Genomic DNA, 22235 nt, shown 5'->3' with positions numbered 1-22235 from the left:
AATGCAAATGATTATTTACTGTACACAACACACGGGAAATAGCCCGTTACTCTCAAGAAATAAAAAGGGGAACAAAGATTTTCAGTTGAACTCTCTCTACCTTTTAAGTGCTTTCTGTTTGCGTTCATGTCAGTCCAAATATAATCCCTCAGAAAGCATGGCTTTTCTTCCCTTTCTAATATCAAGATTTTCCCCCACCCCCATCTAAAAATATCCAGAAGTAATTTGATCCACTTAAATCATCTGTAACAAAAGCATCACATGCATAACCACAATCAAAAAGACACATGATGCCTTTAAAAGGTTAGCATTACACCACTTTTCTCAGAATAAGGTCAATGCATATTAACTTCAAACTTTTCTGCACATAAATTCATGTCATGGCACAAATCTTAAGTTTTGGACAGAACAGATACCATACAGAGAATTTTGTCGTTCTTAGAGCTTAACCAGTAGTGAGTTAAATGTGCAGTTCGCCCCATTACTCATCATTTAAATTATAAAGGGCATGACTGTGTGCTTAAAATATAGAAATCTGCTACCTAAAACTCTGATTAACCAATGCATGCCTTACTGATGTGGTGTAAAAATGCAGTGAATGCAAAAATGATTACACAACCAGTTCATCTTTATCTCGTTGTTTTAGAGGGAGCTCTGACTGCTCTGTCCAATCACACACACACACACACACACACACACACACACACACACACACACACACACACACACACACACACACGCACGCACGCACGCACACACACACGCACACGCACACACGCGCACACACACACACACACACACACACACACACACACACACACAGCACATTACCACATGACACACCATAAACATACCTTATGAAGAGGGAGAACGAGGAAAGCTCCACCACCACTCGCATCAACAATTAGGGCAACAAACTTGGGGTTGACTGTACAGAGGGCACTGTCCCATGTGACCCTGGACACCCGGATATCATCGTAGCATTGGTCATTCTTCACCGCCTGGCCAAAGACGTGACGAAATTTGCTCTGCCGTACAACTCGTCTCATATCTGTGCAGAGAGCAGAGAGGAGGATTTAACACATGTTAGCGAGCAAATTCATTCAAAGACACACAATGTTGAAGTGAAGGCATCAGTGAATAGGTTTAAAGCCACAGTAAGCATAATACAAATATACAGGACAGAGAACTGCTATATGAACCAACCAGGATTAAAGCCATTTAATAGACTTGAAAAGACAAGTCATCTCATCCACAAACTGCAGCAAAACGATCATATGTGAGCTGTTTTCCTTGACACGTTCCCTTGGCAGATGTGTTTGAGTCTCTCGCTCTGAGTGTGCCTTTTAACAAACCATTACTACTCCCTGCTTCAGGGGTCTCCCTGGAATTTCTGGGCATCGTGGTGCTGACAATTTCTAAGAAGAATGTTACCCCACGCATGCTGTAGCTGGCAAATATGAATATAAAATCCTATTGTGGAGAGGTGGTGATGATGCTACAGTGCAGTACGATGGTGCAGATTCATTATTTCATTCTTTAAAGGAGGGTCCTGCTGCTCTGACACAGACCCTTCTACATGTTGCTTCACTACTCTTAATTCTTCTGTTGGCTAGGATTCACAATACACGCAAGCAGTGCACCACAATTCACTCGCAACACTGGGGAGCAGCTCCAACAAGGCATTGGTCCCCTGGAAAAGTGGTACAAATTCACTCATTAATAATCTTGATGACTGCAAAAACTAGTATTCAAGAGCTTCAAAAGTCACAAAGATGGAGCGTATGAATAATAAACAACAAAACAAAAAGATGCATGATATTTCATAGTGCTTCAAGCTCTTTGCACTGCCTAGTTGTTTCTTTTCATCCTGCGTTGTGTTGTGCCAAATATTAAACATCTGAAACCCTAACATACTTTATATGTGGCACACTTAGAAGGAGCCACATCCAAAGGAAAATAGGACATACCCAACCCAAACAAAAACAGACTTTGTAGCTGGTTCAGCTAAAATCTTCACCAAGACAAGAATCTGCTGGCACACAAGAGAGCTTTGGAAAACAAGCCCATTCAAAAGCTCCAAGTCCAAGTGCAGTGCTTACAATAACAGACCACTTCCAAAGATAATGGAAAGCTGGCCAGTTTCACATAATCGACCAGAACTTCCAATGCAACCTAAAGAAAGACAAAAAGCGGTCTTGGTTTTGTGAAGCTCTTCAATCTTTTTTTATTTTTTGACACAGCACATGGCAACAGTTTCCAGCCTGAATCACCAACACGATAAAATCACAGCACAGGATGTGGGATATGTTTTGGAGGTGGTTTTCCATTGTGCGTGTGTGTGTGTGTCTGTTAAAGAGTGAGCAAGAAATGCTTGTATGGCATGTTTCCGACATGACAAGGATCACAACACAAGCAGGAAGTTCTTCCTGTAGGGATGTGGGAGTGTCCTAACAGGCCAACTGGTCTGTAAAACACGTCAGTCATTACAACTGCTTATTTCTGGCATCTCCAATAAAAGACTCAAAACTGTTCAAACTAGATACTATGACACTTAAGTGTTAATCCTCCTTAAATTGAGGATTTTCCCGTTTTCACTTGAGTTACGTAAGATTCTGTAAATCCTCCTCTAAATTTATCTGGATCAGAAGTGCATTTGTCGAGGAAACTGAATTTGATTACTCTGGGAAAGGTTGACTCAGACCAAGAACAAATGCCTGTCATCTCCAGAAATCCCGGTAGAGGCATTATACTTCAAATATGGATACTCTGATATGAATGTTTAAAGCTAATTCTCTAATTTCACAGCATGTCATTATCAGCCGCTGCTGAGAAAACCTTAATAATCAGATACGACTGCATTTCAAGTATGTAAAAGGAGTCGTTCATCCTTACAGTAATGTGAGGGTTGTCTGAGTCAACACTCAAAAAGGACAACTTTTTCAGGAGGAGTGGGCCTTTGCTTACCTTTGGAGCTACAGATTTGTCACATAATCTTGGAAGTAGAAGCTACGTGTGAACAGACACCTAAATCAGCTACCTGTCGAGAGGGAGACAGGTCGCTAGAAAATGTTTGTTATGGTTTCAGTAGAAACCGTTGCTGTTTTCTGTTATGGGAAGTTCTACTCTGTCGGCTGATCGAGGTTCTCTTATTTATAGGTAATTAGTAAATATGTACAGTATGTATATGATCATTTTTATCCTCTCCTCTTATGTAGTTGTCCTGTAGGCACACACAGGGCAGCTTTCCACAGCATGGGTGCATTAGTGCTGATTGTCTGGCATGAACTCTCTCTGTACATGCAATCCTAAATAACAAACAGTGTATACTCGGCTTAAGACAAGACGGACATGACGGTGTCTGCCCTCAGGTAGAAGGCCCCCTCTTTGCATTCACCTCTCGCAATAAGCCGATGCAGGCGTGCTTATGCATAAACCGACGCAGTGGTGAAACGGCTTTGGTTATTTGAACAATCGACCGATTCGCCTGCCAAATGTTTAACACCACGGCCGTTAATGAGACAGAACAGATTGGGACTTTAGCAGGTTGCTGCATAGCCTTGTTAGAATCAGCCAGAAGAGCATGAATTTGGTTTCTTTTGACTTCCACTGTGCTGAACGACTTGGTTAATTACCCTAATTTCCCATTCTGCTGACATGGTTTTATGCATTGTCAAAGAGCAACTAATATATAATTATGCCCCTCTGTGCTCATCAGAGAGCAGTGAGTACCCATGGGCATGTCTTCACAGTTTAAGACTCCAGGTCCGACCAGGGTTTACGATAGTCTATAACGTATAAGTATTATAGGGCAAATGTTCCAATCGGGGATATAAATTTCACACTGCGGAAATTCAGCTTCAAAAGTTATTAAGACACTGAGCGGAGATTTATTCCTTCCTCTGTCAGAAAATACAAAGATTAGCAGCACCACAAGGTTTCAGCTCATCTCCTTGGTCTCACATGATTTACTTAAACAAACATGGAATAAAAAGCCTTCAAAATATGATATTGGGGAAAAATATGTCATGGGACTGGAGGAAAGTTGAATTTGGCATAAATCTTTAAGTGAATGATTGTCAGGCTAATTGCTGGCCACTGCAAGTGGTCAATTAGAGCCAGCCCCCACTGGTTGTCTAATGGAACCATATGCTCTCTTGGCTGGAGTGAGTGTTTTTCCTGTAAGGGAAGCAGCAAAATGAGCAAAGCAATAACTGACTTATGAGGACATTACCGGTTCATCAGCAATTTAATGAGCAGAAGTAAGACAGGGAATCTATTAGGATCATTTGTAGTGTTGCAGATGTATTGAGTTTGGGCTAAGATGTGAAAATGTGTTTCTCAACAATAATTTAGAATTACATAACTCGATGAACTAGAGTAAGGATGTGGCAACGGGCCAGTACATATAATGAAGATGGTGATTGTCAGTGTCCTCGCCATTCCCATCATCTATCCATCAAGGGGTTAAGTACCTTACAATTCCTCTTCCTGCCAGTCTGCATCTCTGTAAATGTTTAGTGACTGCTCTGTTACTGCTCTTAATGCTGGGTATTAGATCAGACAATAAAAGGTTAGGGTTATATTTGCTACTCTGGCTCTGATGTAGCCGCCTCTGCCTGTCTGTATGCACCACTCTAGTCAATTAGATTCAAAGGGGCCGTATTGGCATGGGAAACAGACGTTTACATTGCAAAAGCAAGTGAGATAAACAAATGCAAAAAAAATAAATAAATAATAATGTCAAAACTTGAAATATATGAAGTATATCACTACACCACTGGCAAGTGATTGGAGTTTGGTTGGCTGCAATCTGTCTGCAAGACATGTTTGGTAAAACAGTCATGCTGCTTAGCAACATCAAGGAAATGACCAACCAAGGACAAAAGGTAACTTATAAATGTCAAAATGCAAACTGTTAAACTTAGTTACATCTCCGCTTGGAATTACTTCTCGTCTTGTAAAACCAGACAAACTTTAATAAGCTCAGGTTTCTCTAAAAGGTTTTAGCACTGATGCTTTCCTTCAACTATTGAACCTTGACAGAGATAATTTAGGTGTTACAGATATAAAATGACTCATGGCCTATGTCTCACCAGAAATCTAAACCAACTTTGGAATATTTAAGGGAAATGTGTCATTTTCCAACAACCACCACATCTTTTCATGGTGGCAAACGGGCAACCTATCAGGCAGGATTTCCCTTACCTGGTAATTACCAATTTTTAACTGAGAAAATCTGCTGAAGTCTGACATATTTAAGTCTCTCCAGTCATAATATCCAGTGTAAATAACTCCTGATTTGGACGTGAAAATATTCCAGGTCTACAAGCTGTTTTCCCAGCCGCTTCTCTCTCTCACTCCTCTCGAGTATCTCACATCTAACTCATAGAATTAAGGATTTACTTCAACCAAACCAGAGTTGGTGGCGATTGCTGGAATGGTGGAAAGACAAACCAAGAAGATTTTGGCAAGTTTAATTTTGTTTCTGTCAAGTCTGAAGTGTGTTTTATGATGACAAAATGACTGTTTCTGTAAATGGAATCTGGTGGCTTAGATGAGAGCAATATAACAGCTGTTTCTGGTTGGACAAAAAGGAGTTTACTCTTTAACAGAAAGGTCTATCTCTGTGGGGATCCTTTCCATAATGTTGTCAGACATTGGTGAAAAACAAGCACTTTTAGTGGATGTACACTGATGGTGCACAAATGTCCAGAGGATTACACTGCAGCCCATTTCATGGCTGGTGGCTGCAGTGTTCTTGGTCAATACTAAACCAATTTAAAAAATTGATGTCCGCAAAAGTCACATGGACACAAAATTGGTTACAGTTTCACGATGGTGACACTCCTACCCCACGTAAATTCTATTGAGCCTTCCCCATTCTTAATACAGAACCAGCTGTGAATCTATCCTGTTGCTCTTGGCTCTGTTAATTAGCAGCAGCACAGTACACTGTTTAATGCAGAGAGCTTTTTATAAGATGTGCTGTTTTATCGCCACAATAGTGTGACTAGCCAAGACAAACAATCGCTGCATTCTTGAGGTCAGTCTGGGCCTTCACAAAGATCCCCAGTCACACCATCCTGTAGCTCTGCAAACAGCAGGAAATGTTTAATATCACATGTTACTGCTGTAAAAACCAACCACATAAGAACCAAATAAGTCATGTGCATTGCCACCAAAACTGAAAAGAGACTTAACACCACTAATGTTCAGCGTCCACCGGGCTGACTCATCGTTGTCTGTGCTTTTGTACATGTAAAAGTCATCTTGGACAGTCAGTAATCAGTTACACTGTAAAAAAAAAGTCTCTAGACTCAAGACTTACTAATGCAATAATTCCAAAGTGAAAGAACTGAGGTCCACACAGCAGCACAGAGTAGCAGGAGTCAAATTTCACGAAAGAAAGGAAAGTTTACTGACAAGATAATGGCAGATCATTTCAATAAAAAACGTACCCATTTCTTTGGACATAATGCTTGGTTACAACTAGTAGGCCAGTTAGCCAGCTATGCTAACATCTGCATCTTACATTAGAGCAGTAAAAAGACAATGTTTAATGCACTCCTCAAGTGTACGCTCTTGTGTTTTAGCTTTTTCAAAGACTTAAAAAAAACCCACCATGCTTCAAACTCTTGAGATCAAGTAACGCTCGTCTTAGAGCCTCATGCACACCGCATCAACATGTAGAGCAATGCTAAGCTTGACAGGCCTGTCAGTGCTTACAGTTACTAAGCTATGATTCTGGCTCGCTTCTCACTCCACATAAAACGCACCGGGGCTACATTACATCATTTCACAGAAAACAATGTCTGATCTGTTTTAACCAAATATTCTCTGGACAGCTAAGACCACAAAAACACAGAATCTGTCAGCATGTGGTTCACTACTGAGCCTGTTTGTAACCAGTACCGATATTATCTTCACTTCACCTGTCTCTTCTCTGCTCCGCTCTGTGTGCATGGAGGGGCTAATCCCCACCCTTGATGAAACACAAGGGCAGAAGGTATCATCACCCCCACTCACCCAATAAAGAGATCAGGGACAGAGGAATATGAAGGTGAATGATTGTCTGCCTTGCTTACGGTGGTTGGACACTTGACTGCACCAAACTTTTTTTAATTACGGAGAACACGGGAAAGGGGAACATAAGCTGCGCCATGACTCTCGCCTACTCCAAGCCCTGTCTGAAGGCATCACACTCCACTCGTATCGCTTACCTGCTGCTGTGTGAGAGCGGGCACGATAATTATGCACTGCAAAAGCTCCAAAACACAAGCAGAGCAGGACGGGAGGGCAAATGAACTCATTGAAACACAAAGGTGTGAACGGAGAAGGATATCACACGGTGCGTGGGCGCGCACGGCCAGCACCTTAGACACACACTCAGAGGCAGTGAACTTATGATGGAAGAGCCGTAGGGACCATCATTATGCACTGTGGCAGTCTCAAAAACTGTAGGTTAGACATGACAGCTTGCAGTGCATGTATCAGCTCTCTAGAGTCGTGTGTGCATAACGAGCCCAGAGCTCACAGTGTGTCGCTGGCCGTCCAGCACGCTCGGTACTGGATGAGCTAGAGAAAACTCATGCAGATAGAACCACATAAAGGACACAGTGAAGTCCATGAGGCTGAAGTACAGATGTCTTCCACAGCCATCCCCCTGAGGAGAGCTGTGGAGGAGGACAAGGCTCCATGGGCATGACCAGGAGGGGGTCCTCCCCTGCTTCATATATCTGAGTAATAGTTTTACACAGCCAGTGAGCCAGATACTGTTCTTGTCAGAGGCTTCCCTTGGAATAAGGTTTTTATCATTTAATATTTGTACCTTCAAGGGCCTAGTGACTTTTGATTTTGCAATTTTTATTAAAGGACTTTACTAAGGTTGCATGATTAAAATGAGCATGTATGACAGGTTATGCCTCTTTGAAATGAACCGTTTTTATTGTTATAATAATAAAGGTGCTTTGTAAACGTCTAAATCTTACTTCCTTTGTATACTTCTCACATTATTTGAAATTGAAGCCTTGGGTTAGACTCAGTAATAGCTCAGTCTAATCAGCACTGCAGTGTTGAACAGTACTGTCTAGGGTAGGGCACCATGAAAGAAGTGATAACGTGGCGAAGGGTAAGTAGTCTATGCACCCCCATCCCCCCCATCACCTTAGCGGAAGAGATCTGATTGTGCCCTCAAAATCAAAGCAGTAGACGTGGCACCTCTGGTTAAAAAAGTATGTTTGCACGTACATGGTTCTGTGAGGCAAATTATGAGGCAACAAAAATTAACATAGCGCTTAATTATTCACAAAAAATCAAAATTTTAATCCCGGTACCAATACGCTAATACCAGAGGTGCAGGGCTATTCTGCTCAAAACTAGCAAAAGTCTTATCCAAATGGCCAACTTCCTATTACAGTTCTGCAGCTACCACAGAGACCTTGAACTACTACTGAACACAGTAATATAGTGATTAAAATATGAGTCACAATTTCAGTGGAAACTGGAATTTTTGCATATTGCGATTTCGATAATATTTTGATTAATTGTTCAGCCCTAGAAGACAGTCACTCTCAAAATACTGGGAGCATCTAGTGTAACAACCATCACAGCAGCAATTTTCCTCACCCAGTGGATCAAAAGGTAATTAACAAGTTATAATTCAAAACTGAATGCTACAGTTACATTTCTATCCATCAAAACGATAAAAACCAAAGCCATAAAACACAAAAACCTCCAAATAACTGCAGGAGCTAATTAAAGAGTCAACGCTGAAGCCTGTAAATCAGGTATTTAGTATTCAGATTTTATGACCCATTCTCTCTCCCAAACATTAATGTCATAATTATGATCATGACATTTGCATGCAACCAAGTCAGCAGGGGCTGAGCGAAGGCAGTAAAAGGTTGGCACCAGTCTGACAGCCTCAGACATTCACCAGAGAGAGATAGAGACACACCTTGGGGGAAGGCCATATTACTCAGTGACACTCTCCTGAGGTTTACAGCTCACTGATGCAGCCCTAATTCAAGCAAAAAGACCTCAAGTATCTGTTGGGCAAATCGGGTGAAAAGAGAGCCGTGTACCTTATCGCCTCCTGAGCCAGCAGAGCTGACCTTGATGTGCAGAGACAGAAGGAGGACCCCACAGCCTGAGGAAATCACCAACAGGAAATGGGACCAGTGTGACACAGTTTTTAGCATCCTTCTCTCCATCCCTCAACTCCATTTACATCTGACAATTCTGTTAAGGAAATGTGGGTGTCATGGCAAATCGAGGGCTACACTTAACTTTCGTTGTATTTTCTGATCGTACTTTCAAGGCTACAAACACAAACGATGTGGTGGAAAAGGAAGGTGATAACGGAAGAATTCAGGCTCTTGGTTGAGCTCCGTGTGTTAGGCCGTGGACGGTTTCCTTCATCTCTACCTCACAGTCACAGTACTGCTGCCTTCCATTAAACCAACGGGAAATTGTTTTGCTCTGACATAAGACTGCAAAACAGCTACAGAGAGGAAGCAAGTAAAAAAAAAAAAAAGTAAGCTTACGGAGGGCTCATGTTTGGTCTGTGTGCCAGAATGTCCCTCCTATAACATTTGCTATTGCTGGAAGAACGAGCACCTTGTCCATCATCTCAGTAACTGTCAATGAGGCAGTTGAGGGTGACCATTGTCTTGGAAAATCTAAATTTCCAAATGGGAAAATTTGGAAGCGGCTGTGTATAGATTTTGGAATATGTGCATCAACATGCAACATTAAGACACGTCCTCAGTGACAGGAGACATGTAATGCTGCCTATCCCTGTCACATTCAGTTATGTTCACACACTGAAATTAAAACGTGGGGCCACCCCCATTCTGTCAACAGCTATTTGTACTCCAACTAGTTTCTCTTTGTCAAGGCACTAAACAGTAATATCACTGCATATCATTGCCCCACCCTGAAAATAAAGACACGGCGGTAGGAAAGAAGTTGTTGTTTACAGAGATGTCAGAAGACAAAACTCAGGCTTCATTTCCAAGAGAAACGTCTGGACGGGGATGAGATTTACTGAAGTGTTTACCTACAACACTTGGACAATAGGATCCCTGCTACGGCAGATAAACAGCATTACCAGGATTAAAACTCACTGCCTATTACGGCAATGTGAAACCCAAAGATAAAGCCTTATTCCAAACAGCCAAAACAAGAGTGAACAACGTCTGTCAATACAAACTGTATAGGCAGCCTTGTTATCTTTCCACCTCCTAGCTGCTGGGGTGCTAAACTGTCCCTGATGCTCAGTGCTTCATAGTGCGCTTGGTGAATGAGATGTGACATAACATGAAAATCCCAGCCACAAATCAGGATGAGCTGATGTCGGTGAGGGAGGGGCAGCAGAATTAGAGCAGAATTATGACAAAGCCTAAACGGTCTCCACATTTCCCCAGTCTGCCGTATTTTACAAAAACACTGCATACTGTGTATTACAAGGTATTACCAGTACTATTCCATAAGCTTTTATCATCACACATGCCCACTATAAATGTCTCTGAAATGCTACTTCCTGCGGTTGTTGCCCTGAAGGGTTATGGACTGTACTGTTGACAGAAAACAGACTGGTTGAGCCTGACAAGGTGGCAAAACCCCACAAGTCCTTCCATAGCCTTAAGGTGCAGCCTGAGACAATGACACGTCCAAACAGAAATCATCAATCACACACACACACACACACACACACACACACACACACACACACACACACACACACATATAAGTAAGTAAATAAATAAATAAATAAAACATTATGCTGAAGCTGTAAGGCACAAGGTTGGCATTCTACCTTGGTAAACCTTGATTAAAACCATTAATTTTCAGGAGAACTGTTTGACTAATTGATTAATCAACAGGCTTAAACACTACAAAACATACAAAGTGGCTGCAGCAGGTGCAGTAACATGTAAAACAATAACATGCATCTTTTCACTATAAAGCAGAAGTATACACCTGTGTTCATCTGTTGCCTCCTCTGTCAAGTACATCACAACCCATTTGTATCATCTTCAACCATTTATCTTGAAAACGGCACGTAGTTTAAAGCCAAGGGCATGCACAGAGCCTGAAACGGCTACATGCAATCAGCAAATAAAACAAGGCTCAGCCATGTTTCTCAACAGGTCTTATCTGCTACATGTTTCATTTTGCAATTCCTTTGTTTGTTGGTGTATTTCATCATTGCTGCAATTACCGGCTTCCGTACAATGTAGCTGCTCGCGTCATCTCGGGAGCCACTGTTCAGGTCACTGTTGGTCAAGCATATAAGGTACATCCCTCCAGCAAATGGAAGGCTAACTGGCCAATAATACAAGGCGAGTCCAGCATGTGATGGATGTATACGCATTCGACAGAACCGGCATTTTATTGTAAGAAAGTTCCAGACTGTGACTTTAGAGACTTAACAGCCATAATGTTCACAGACTTTTCTTTCCCACACTTTGCGGCCCACGCCACCCCTCACCGCCACTACACACACACACATCAGTGATGCTGCCTCAGTGCTTCCCATTCACTGGCTGCCTTTTGCCTTTTGTCACCAAGACCGCACGAGACGCCACCTAAATCCCCGTCCTGTAACCAAGGCCACGGACCACCATTGTAATCAGATTCCAGCTACATTCCAGTGCTTTTTGCAACAATGAGATAAGGTGCTGTTTTTTCACCTCTCTGCAACCCCAAGTGACCATGCAGCCTTTGCTCCGCTCGATTTAAATGCTGGAACACAATACATTACGCACCAGTGTTTCAAGGAATGCTATTCTATTCTCTTGTACTTGCGAGAGGAAATGAGATTTGCAGACACATGGGCAATGTGGCTCGAGGTCTAACTCAGAGCTAGATAACACAAACAGAACCAATTAACAGCTCCAATCAAATTTCCCAAACTAGGTAATGGTAATATATATGTATCAATAGCATGTAGTGTGTCAGACAGACTGACTAGAGGCTTCAACACCAGAAGTAAAATGATGAGGTTTTTCCAACTTCCTCTTTAGATTCAGACATAGGAAACATAAAAGTGTCAGAAAAAGTCTGAATGTTTAGTGTGACACTGACCATGCCTTAAACTGCACTCTCGCACAAACCTCCTCCCCACCTCTCCATCGATGTCTGTGCTATGAGACTTAAAAGACGAACTCCAAAACTTCTTATGCTACTTAAAAGTCAAGATTTATAAGATACCCAATAAAAGTACTCAAAACAGGAAAAGCTCTAGTTTTTATGAGTCTCTGTGTGTAGGATTGCTTTTGCATTGCCAACACAACAGCTTACACCTCTCCTATCGGGTGATCAACAGAACAGATGCCACAAAAAGAGGACAAATGGACAAAAAATTTAAGTCAATCCCTAAATATTACAGCCTGAGAGTACAAAGCATGTCCCTTCCTCTTCCTGATCAGCTACTTCCCCCTCCCCCAATGAGCAATGCACAAACCGCTGCTCCATTTCAACAGATGTTGTCAGCTGTGGTGGGAAAGGCCAGTGGAAGAAATAGTATTAGTCCGTGTGCGTCTGCTGGAATTGCTAAGCTACAAAAGCAAAAGAGGAGGTTGGTCAAAACTAGAGAGAGAACTCGGAACACGATCTTTGATTGAGAATCCAACCAAACTTATTTCTAAAAACTCTGTGACATAAATGCTAATGAAAGGAAATCATAGTTTACAGTTCACTACTAATTGTGGCTTTTAAATCCACTGCTGGTGGGATGTGTGTCTGTTTTCTACTGTGTAAGCAATTAACAGGACAGATTTAGACAAGTGATCCTCTTTATCACCAGGCTCGTCCAAACAAACACACCAATATGCCAAGTAGGTGGTTGGTTAATGAGATGTTTCTTCCCACCTGACCTCAGAAAAACCTACTGGACATCTTGCCTGAAGAAATACATTTGTAGCACATCAAACCTGTGATGTAAGTCATAAATTAGTTGAATTTTCAAGCTATGGCATGTCATTCTGAGGGATTCCGGCAGAAAGTGTGGGCTGAGATAACATCTTGCACAGGCAGGAATGGACACAAACTGAGGTATGTCAGACATGTTACAGGAATGCAATCTTTGAGAGTGAACCGTTGACCAAATATTTATCTTCTTTTACGCAAAGCTGATTATTCAAACAGACTGATTTAAGAACAGAGGAGATATCAGAATGTTACTTTCTATCTTATGTACGCATTTCCTCGTCCATAAAACAAAGCCTGAATTATTACTTCTTAAAAATTTCTGCACAATAATGAACAATGATTTGACATGACTGGCAGTAAACAGCCTCCATCAACACTAATGAAATAAATGTAATGGATATGTTGGATACTGGATATAAATGTAACGATCTTCCTGAAACTAACTCACAATGTTAAAAACGCATTCAAGACTTCACTACAGCCCACAACAGCATGCCTTGCTGCAGCCGATAGGAACCAACACTCCCTCGCATCTCATGCTTAGTTTCCCTCTGCTTCCTGACCCACTTCCTCTCTCAGCCCAGCCATAGAAAGGCACGCTATGCACTTCTAAAGACCTTGTACTGCAGCACAACCAGCAGAGGTTGATGCGTCTGGAATGGTTAACAAGCCCAAACACAGCTGTAGTACCACTGACTGCTGACCCTGGGGTCGCTCTGTCAGCCTTCACCTGCTCTGCATCCCACAGTGGGTCTCAGCGGCCAGGGAAACTCCTGCAACTCAAACGCTGATCACACACGGAAGCTAAGTAACTTAGTTCAAGACAGGGACAATATATTCAAATCACGCTGCCCCAAACTGCCCTATTGTCATGAGCAAGAAAATGAGCCGGTGGTGGCTTTCAGACAGAGGGGTCACACAAAGGACTACTTCGGTCAACAACCAGCCACCAAGGCTCGACTGGAGGGACTATTGACAACTGCTAAACGAGGAGGGGAGCGCCCTGCAACCTTCAAATTTGCTTCAAATCTTAGTATACTGCTTTTCTAGAATGGCATTGGTATTTGAAAATCACATTGCTCACAGCTCCGAGGCAGAACAAAGTCAGATTTTAAGCGTGAGCCTAAATCATAATACTTGTGACCAAGGCTGAAAGAATCACTCAATTAACTGATTGGAGGAGGGGACAGGAAATGAATTAACTGAGTCATTTTTGCGACCAAAACTGTCAAATTCTTCTGTTTTTGCATCATCGAATATGTACCAGATTTGAAAAGACAACAGCAATAATGATAATCTATAGTTGCAGACCATCTTATGACACACCATAAACATCAAATTTTCCTGTAATGTGCAAACACAATTTAATTACAACATCTGTGGAAACTTCAACATTTTAACACAAGCAAGACTTTTCAGTAATTAATGTATAAAGTCTTAATTTGCCGTGAACATAACTGAACCAAACCCTTGATTTATTGTAAAAAGGGCAGAATTAAAAACATCTGTCAGCATAAAACTGATGGACTCAACAACAGTCAGGTGCAGCCGCACGATATTTCTGTCTGTCACTGACTGAGAGTACTGGAGGAGGCTGAGGTCGTTATCTGCACAGATTCTGCATAATTTCATCCCAGCGGCTCTCCACGTGTTACGGCCAAACAAGCAGAGCTGGTGGAGGGACACAGTGATTATGCATCTCGGCAACATTTGCAGTTGCTAGCATGGGTGCAACGACCACTTCTATGCTTTGACCCTTTTCCATTCATCTTCCACACCAGTGTGTTAGTGGGTCAAATCTGAACCTGGCATCTAGATGAATATCGCGGATATGGGATTTAAAGTTTAACAAAATAAGAATCCTCTATGAAATGAAACAGTTAAATCTTAGATTTTTTATATATCTGCTGCCTACTGTTCAGTTTGAATAGTCTAGATTAACAAGCAGGATGCCAAGGGCCAGGGCGCGGTTGTTGCTGCCTGCACCTCCGTGTATGTGGATCCACGGAGATAAGTTTTCCTGCCGCACTGTGGCTTAGCCACCCCACCCCGCTCAATAACGTTCAGCAGCACATTTCATGGGGTGAATTATCCACCCAACACCAGACGGAACAAAAACTGTGCTCAAAAACAGCCATTTCTCTGGTTATCGCTGAGAAACTTTTTGTCATTGTCCGTTACCCGCCGCCGAAGGCTAGCGCTAGCTAAAAAACACTTCCCATTCCTGAGATCCTGATTCATTTTAGCTAGCGCATGCACTTTCCCGTCTGGGTGGCTGGAGGCGAACAAACGAAGACCGTTGCAACCGACTATAAGAGGGGAACAGCCTAACAGATTAAAAACAACCCACAAAATCTTTAACCTACCTTCTGAGAGGGAAATGAAAGTATTCCGGAAAGCCGAATGATATAACACAGCCCAACGCGTATCCCACTGGAGTCCACCCTCTGCCGGAGCCGCCGCTATGCTGACACTCGCTCTGTGCGCTCTTTCCCCACTCTGCCGCTCGTACCGCCTACTGCTTAGGCTTGGCGAGCCCGGTGTGGATAAGAGGCCTCCGACGGACAGTAGCGCTAGCCAATCAGAATAACGTTTTGGATAACAGGGATCTTAACTCACGCCTCCTTTCTCCAGGTTCCCCGTTAAAGAAAATCACCATCAGTTGTGAGTTTATGGTGCCTTTATCTCCAGTGCTATTGTGATGCACGTATTGTTTTTTTTTAATCTTTTTACCATCTATTCATCATGCTTATATTATAATATAATACATTATAATATTATTATCAACTAAAGATACAATTTAATTAACTGTAATTTAATCAACTAATAGGTTTGATGTTATTTTCTTTTAGGTACACAAGTGTATCCTACTCACTCATCTGACACTATTTAGGAGCAAAAGCCAAGAGGACCCATAATATATAGATAAAATAAAAATCATGGTGAGAAAATACTAATGAATAAAATATGGCAAAATAGGTGTGTATTTATGTGTGTATGTGCAATTGTGAGTGAAATTGGGTAAGATATGGATTCTGAATATCAGGATATAAACACAGATATTTCTGCTGAATAATTCTATTTGAGAAAGCAATTCCTTGATCCACTTAGATTTTTATGCAGGATGCATCTAATGTCCATGAATATAATCTAAAATATACAGTTTGTGGTAGACAGTGGAACGATGGGACATGTTTGGACAGTATTACTGCTTTAGGTATCATTTCATGATATCAAAATTATATTCAAGGAACACAGTGTACTACAAGTGTTTTACAGCACCACTAGGTGGCATTATTTCACAAATGCAGAATGACGGAGCCTTTATACAGAAGAAAACAGCTGTATTCCATCATACGGTCTATTTTCCCTCACCCTCCATCAGTCTTGTAGATGAGGGTTGATGCAAGTGTTTGTGGTGAAACTAGCAGCCCAAATTCTCCTGGTTCACCCACCAAGGAAAGCAGATTTTATTGTTATATTGTCTTTTCAATGATTAATGACTCACTGATTAAATTACCTGCTATCCTGTTATCTCCATTGTGTTCTGCCCTATCCACACTTTCTAGTCATTTGATTCTATAGTATGTAAATGGCAGCAAGCTTGATTTCATCCTTACCTTTTCTAACTGATGGCTTCCTCTCGATTGCCTTGTCTGGGGATTTCTGAGCTGAGTCGAAAGCCGCCTTCATCTGTGCCACCTTCACAGACTGGCCCTGCTCATCAGATTTGACTTCAGCGGGCTTTGGCCAGTCCTGGTGCTGCAGTTTTTCATGCAGTTGAATGGTCTCCTTTATGAGTTCTGAAACAGGCCTAGATTTGGGAGTGCTTTGGGATTTATCTCTCACTGAGACACTGTCATCGCTCTCTTTGACAAGTTTTTCTTCAGGTTGGTCTGGTGTCACATTTTCTGTGTTGAGTGTCATATGAAGATCCCGCTTAATACCTGCTGTAACCTGGTGGCTTTCTTCTGATGTAACCGTGCCAGCTACAACCAAAACCGAGCCAGCTTCCACAGCTGGTGCAGCAGTGTTTTCAGTGGAGGCCTTCACCTTCTTCCTCCTCACAGATGGATCATCTGCACATGCAGAACCAGATAACTGCAGATCAGCTTTGCTCTGACTGTCACTCTTTTTTTGTAGAGGCACTCTTACAGTAGTGGGATCTGTCTTCTCAGTTGTAAGTAAATGGCCCAGGTCTGCAACTTGCTCATCAGTTCTTGTGGGTGGAGACTTTGCATGAGACAGTGACGAAGGTGCAGATTCCTGAGCGATCACACCACTCACCTCACATGACCTGCTTTCATGTGAAACAGCCGATTGTAAGTCGTTTGAGGACGAGTTTTTTAAGGCACTCATATTTGGCTTCATCTCCTTGACTGAAGCATCTGTCAGGTCGACGTTCTTCTTTGAACTCTGAGAATCAGCTTTCGAATAATGTGGGTTTGTGAGCGAGCTGTCACACGTGGTATTTCCCACCGCTCCAGGCTGAAAACAAACTACATCTGAGGTGTCAGACGTGTCTGTCTGTTTCATGCCCAGGCTCTCAATGTGACGATCTTTGCCTGCAAGGGTTTCTTTAGGTGGTGTCTCTTTCAACCCCTTCATGTCACGTACTGACAGAGGTGTATTTACAGCTGACTGATCAAGTTTATCAGTAGATAGCTCTGCTGCTGCATTGTCAAGCACCCTCTTTGCAGTAACATCCGTGGTGTCTTTGTCATTTATGTCAACCTCTTTTATTTCTGAAAGCTCTGCGGTTGTCTCCTTTCTATTTCTCTTCAGTAGCCTCTCCAAAATGGAACTGGGTTCAGTGGGCGAGGCTTGGTTTGATGCTGAATTCGAGCCTATCTTTTGATTTGGAGTTGCTTCACTTGTGTCCATCTGTAGATAAGGCCTCAATGACTCCCTTTGATCATCACTATCTATGACCTTTGGGTCCGTTGAAGAGTAGTCATTCAAACCTGGCTTCATCTCACATGATGGCGTTTCCTCCTTTGTGTTATTCTCTGTTCTCTCCTTTGGAGGTCTGCAGTGAATGGTATCACTCATGTCTGATAGAGACTCTTTCTGCAGACTGTTTTTCAAAGGATGTTGGGGTTGAGCTGTGGGCGGTCCCTTCCTCTCAATCAAGCGACCCACTGTTCCTGCACAGAGTTGAATATCTTCATCGTCAGCCATGATGTCGTCATTCTGATCCTGTTGAACAGACAGTAGCACCTCACTTCCTGCACGAGCTCCACATCTGCTCATCTTTATCATCAAAGAGTCCTCTTCAGCGTTTTTGAGTAAGTTTGCATCCTCTGAAGTAACAGGAAGGCCATACTTTTCATCTCCAACTGATAAGCTTTCATCTTGGCTCTCATCATGTGCGATGGTTCTCTTGTCCTGATATTCCATCTTGATCTTTAAGGATGTGTGAAGGCCCTCCTCAGTCTTCTCTTTTCTCTTGATTTGATTGTACAGCTTGTATGCTCTGGCTCTCTCCTCGGTTCTTGTACTACTCTTTTGGTTCTCGTCTGTCTCCTGTGGAAGCACGGGAGTGGTCCTGCCTCCTTCTCCTCTTCCTCCTCCCTCCTTTCCTGCAGCCCCTCCCTGTCTCACCTCCCTTGCAGAGAAAGGACTCACCCACAAATTTATGTGCTTCTCGGTGGAAGGTGTTGTTGGCTCCTGGCCGGGGCTCCCGTCCAACTCCTGAACGTCTGGCTCTCCTGAATTTTCCCTGGTGTTACCATCCTCCTCCTCGCAGGAGCTTCCTCCCTCCATGACATCACCTGTATGAGTGCCTGCACCTTCAGAGTCGGGGCTTGGCCTTGTCTCCTCCGATCCTTCACTGAGGACCTGCTCTCCCCCTTCCAGTTTATCCTGGTTCTGTCCCATTCTGGTCTGTAGAGAAAGACATAGTGTGAAAACCACAACAAGACACCAATCCTCCCAAATTATGCCATGCGTTACAAAGGGCAGCCCAGATGTAGTTTCTTTTGCCTGCTGACCATGACTGGTCTGTGCTCTACCACAGCCTCTGTTATTATGAGCATCCCCACTCACATTTCCTGTTTGAATAATATACCAAAAACTGAATGCTGCTGAAACAGAAGAGGAGCAGACACCTGGGATGTCTGTCCACACATTAGAAACGGTTTCAGACCATGTAGCATGTAGCATGTAGCAACCAACTCATGGTCACACAGGAGCTGTTTTCATGGAAGCAGTGAATTGGAGCATCTTATGACACTAACTAATATAGTATACCCTCTGTTGGGTTATTCATGCACTTCTCCTGTTGCTCAGCTTTAAGTTAAATTACAGTCACAAGATTTTGCATCAATCTGACTGAATTTGAATCCTTTGTTTGGACTGATGCGTGATTCAGCAGAATCACCCGGGCATTATTTTCCTCTCACGCTCCATGCAATGGTATATTTTCACCCACGCAAACTGAATAGATTATTTGAATTTAAGACATAGAGCCTCATCTTTGGACTAAGAATGACAGGAACAACAGGAACACTTGATTAAACCCTCTCTGTTTGTACTGAAGGTCTTGGAAAGTCTTGTGACAGTCTGTCAGCAATCATTTTCCCCACTGCTTGCATTTTGCAGGCCAGCTTGTTTCCTCGTACTTCTTCTCGGCGTTTTGGTTTGGTTTCATGTGACCCACTTCATTGATTAGGTGCCAGTAAGTCTGTTTTGTGTGTGTGTGTGTGTGTGTGTGTGTGTGTGTGTGTGTGTGTGTGTGTGTGTGTGTGTGTGTGTGTGCGTGCGTGTGCCCACATGTTGCATGTATGAGGAACACATGGTAAAATTAGTTAATTCAAGTATTCCATTCAGGAATGGAAAAAAAAAGCCCTGCATCATTTTAATCTAACTTTGGATATGTTTTGTATTTAATTGTGCTTCTCTAATATTATCCTGCTGTTGACTGCAGTTATTGCTTATATAATTAGATGTTGGTGATTACAACTCTAATGATGATTAATGGTCAAAAAGTATTAGCAGTAGCAGTAGGAGGAGGTGATAGCTAACAAGAAAGCGGAGTGAGCCTCATGTTGCAGAGACAAACTTTTCCATGCGATTGTCTAATTGTTTAATGAGTTTTCATCCACCAAACTGCAGCAGTAAGCGGAGAACGTGGTGGGGCACAATGAACAATGATCTGGACCATGAGTCTGTTTCCTGTCTGCGGCCTCATCCCCCCTCTCTGTGACAACATATGACTGCCGTTGTCTTATCATCTGACAGGCCTGCTCACTGGCCAGACACATGGCTAAGGGAGCTAATGATATCACCCTACAATGGTGGCATAGCTGTGCGAGGAGATACAAATACATTGTTTTTCGTGCTGCGACGCTCAGAGAGAGAGCAGAAATGTGCGAGGGCGTCAATAAAACAGGTTGCAGAACAGATTAGGTGGACTCAGGATCAGAATCAGGACCATAGTAGACCTCAGTGGAATTTACATTCATTGATTATCCTCCACCTACTCTCAGTCAGAGTGGGGAACCCCTTCCCCTAAGGCAGTCTATCCCTGTTAACAACTGCTCTATTATCCTGTCTCATCCTGCCTGAATGCTCAAGCCGATCACTTGATAACCATGTGCTCTGCTGCCTCAACATATTCAGACAGGAATTCAAAACCAGTGAGCCAGGAACCTCTCCCAAGTCTAAGCATTTGGAAATCAGACAACTTATCGTGTTTTAGCAGCTCTGAGCTCTGATTAGTACGACACAAGCTGGGCACAGCCTTGGCTCTTGACAGCTCCCTACTCTTCCACTGAGATGCATGTCACACTGATCTCTACATATGTTGAGGCTGACACTTACCAGTTAGACGTCGTAGCCGAGTCGATCGCTCTCTCTCAGGACCGACAGAGTGCTCTTTGTTGGTTGTTTGGTGATGTTCAGTCCTCCCTCAAATGCACAAGCAATGGGAGCCTTATATTATCCTTCCATGTGATGTCACAGCACATTTGACTAACACAATCAGGGGAACTTCTAGCTTTGCTTTTTGCTCTCTCAAGGAACCTCGGAGAAGTTATCTTTAATATCTCCATATCTTAGTTTGTTTATGTTGATTCAGGTTTGTGGAGAATGTGGAGATTTCAGATACATAAGAGCTGACCTTTTCACCTCCTACCCAAGTGGAAGACAAGGGGTCAGAAGTGGATGTTATGGTCAGTGAGCAGTAGAGATCCCGATAGTAAGAGTGAATTTAAGGGATGGCCTAATTTTTTCTTTTCCTTACACAACACTGCATGCCGGTGTCACGGAGTGCACAGATACTACTTCACTCCCCAAACCTAGTTAAGATAAGCAGGAGAGGCGTATAAAAAAAAGAAAAGAAAACAGGGTCAGTAGCTGTAGCCAACCTGGATACATCCAGGAGTGTGGGAAATCATCTGAAAAATAGCTCAGACCTTTTTTCTTTTGTTTCTCTTGGTCTCTCTAGTAACGTCCAAAACAGGATACGTCCTCAGATAATAAAACAAAAGTGGAGGTTCAGCAGCCAAGAATTCACCGGCAGAAGAAGGGGAAGACGGCCCACACCCAGAGGCTGCAGGCTGAGGTCTGTTGTGTTGACAGATGGGCAGCTCATGTTCTTGTCAACCAGTGTTTTTGCATTTGAAAAGGGTTGCAGGTCACTCTCAATCTTGTCCAGACCAAAGCCAATCTGTCTCTAATTTAAGATGGTCATTAATTCAAGTCGGACTCCACAGGCTTCTTGGCACACCGATGAGCTTTACAAAGCTTCTTATTTAGTCTCTGTCATTTCAGTGTTTACAGGTTTACAGTAGTCTGACACATTTGTTTTCCATTTCACATTTCTGGAAACACCCGTCTCAGATTTCACAAACATCATTCACAAACAGTTGACACAGACCACCTCACTGCCCCCCAACCACATGGTATACTGTACACAGGGCCAACCATTCATCACACAGACATGCATAGTCATATAGGAGGAACAAGAGCGTGTAACTTAAGTAATTCACTGATGTCATGCAAACAGAGACGGGAAGCCAAATGTTACATAACCTGGCTGTTAGAGAACGGCTCTCCTGCCAAAGCATACAGATGGGGGCACGATGATGTCATTTCAGGATACAGGCACCATCACAGTCGAGTCACTGCACAGATATTTAGCTATTTGCTATGATAGGGCTGAACATTTAATTGAAAAATATTACCAGAACCGCAATAACAAGTGCAATATCCAAATGCCAGGAGCTGCATTTTTTTGGATTAAAGTAAAATGTGTCACAACATACAATCATAAAATGAAGCATTGTGGTGCA

The 22235-nt window shown here is 42.7% G+C and overlaps 1 protein-coding gene across 1 annotated transcript in view; it reads right to left on the bottom strand.

Annotated features, from left to right (window-relative positions):
• The window catches only part of coro1ca (coronin, actin binding protein, 1Ca), a 33065-nt gene extending 17646 nt beyond the window's left edge, over positions 1-15419 (bottom strand). Inside the window, exons 1-2 of the mRNA XM_070964124.1 lie at positions 15306-15419; positions 855-1051 (exon numbers count right to left, since the gene is read on the bottom strand). Coding sequence (XP_070820225.1) covers positions 855-1049 — 195 coding nt within the window. The 5' untranslated portion in view covers positions 1050-1051; positions 15306-15419. The remainder of the gene's footprint in view (positions 1-854; positions 1052-15305) is intronic.
• Positions 15420-22235: the final 6816 nt, after the last annotated feature.

Source organism: Chaetodon trifascialis, chromosome 6 (genome assembly GCF_039877785.1).
Source record: "Chaetodon trifascialis isolate fChaTrf1 chromosome 6, fChaTrf1.hap1, whole genome shotgun sequence".
NCBI classification, from domain to species: Eukaryota; Metazoa; Chordata; class Actinopteri; order Chaetodontiformes; family Chaetodontidae; genus Chaetodon; species Chaetodon trifascialis.
Note: the sequence above shows the minus strand (reverse complement) of the source record. Positions and strands in the feature narration are given on the sequence as shown.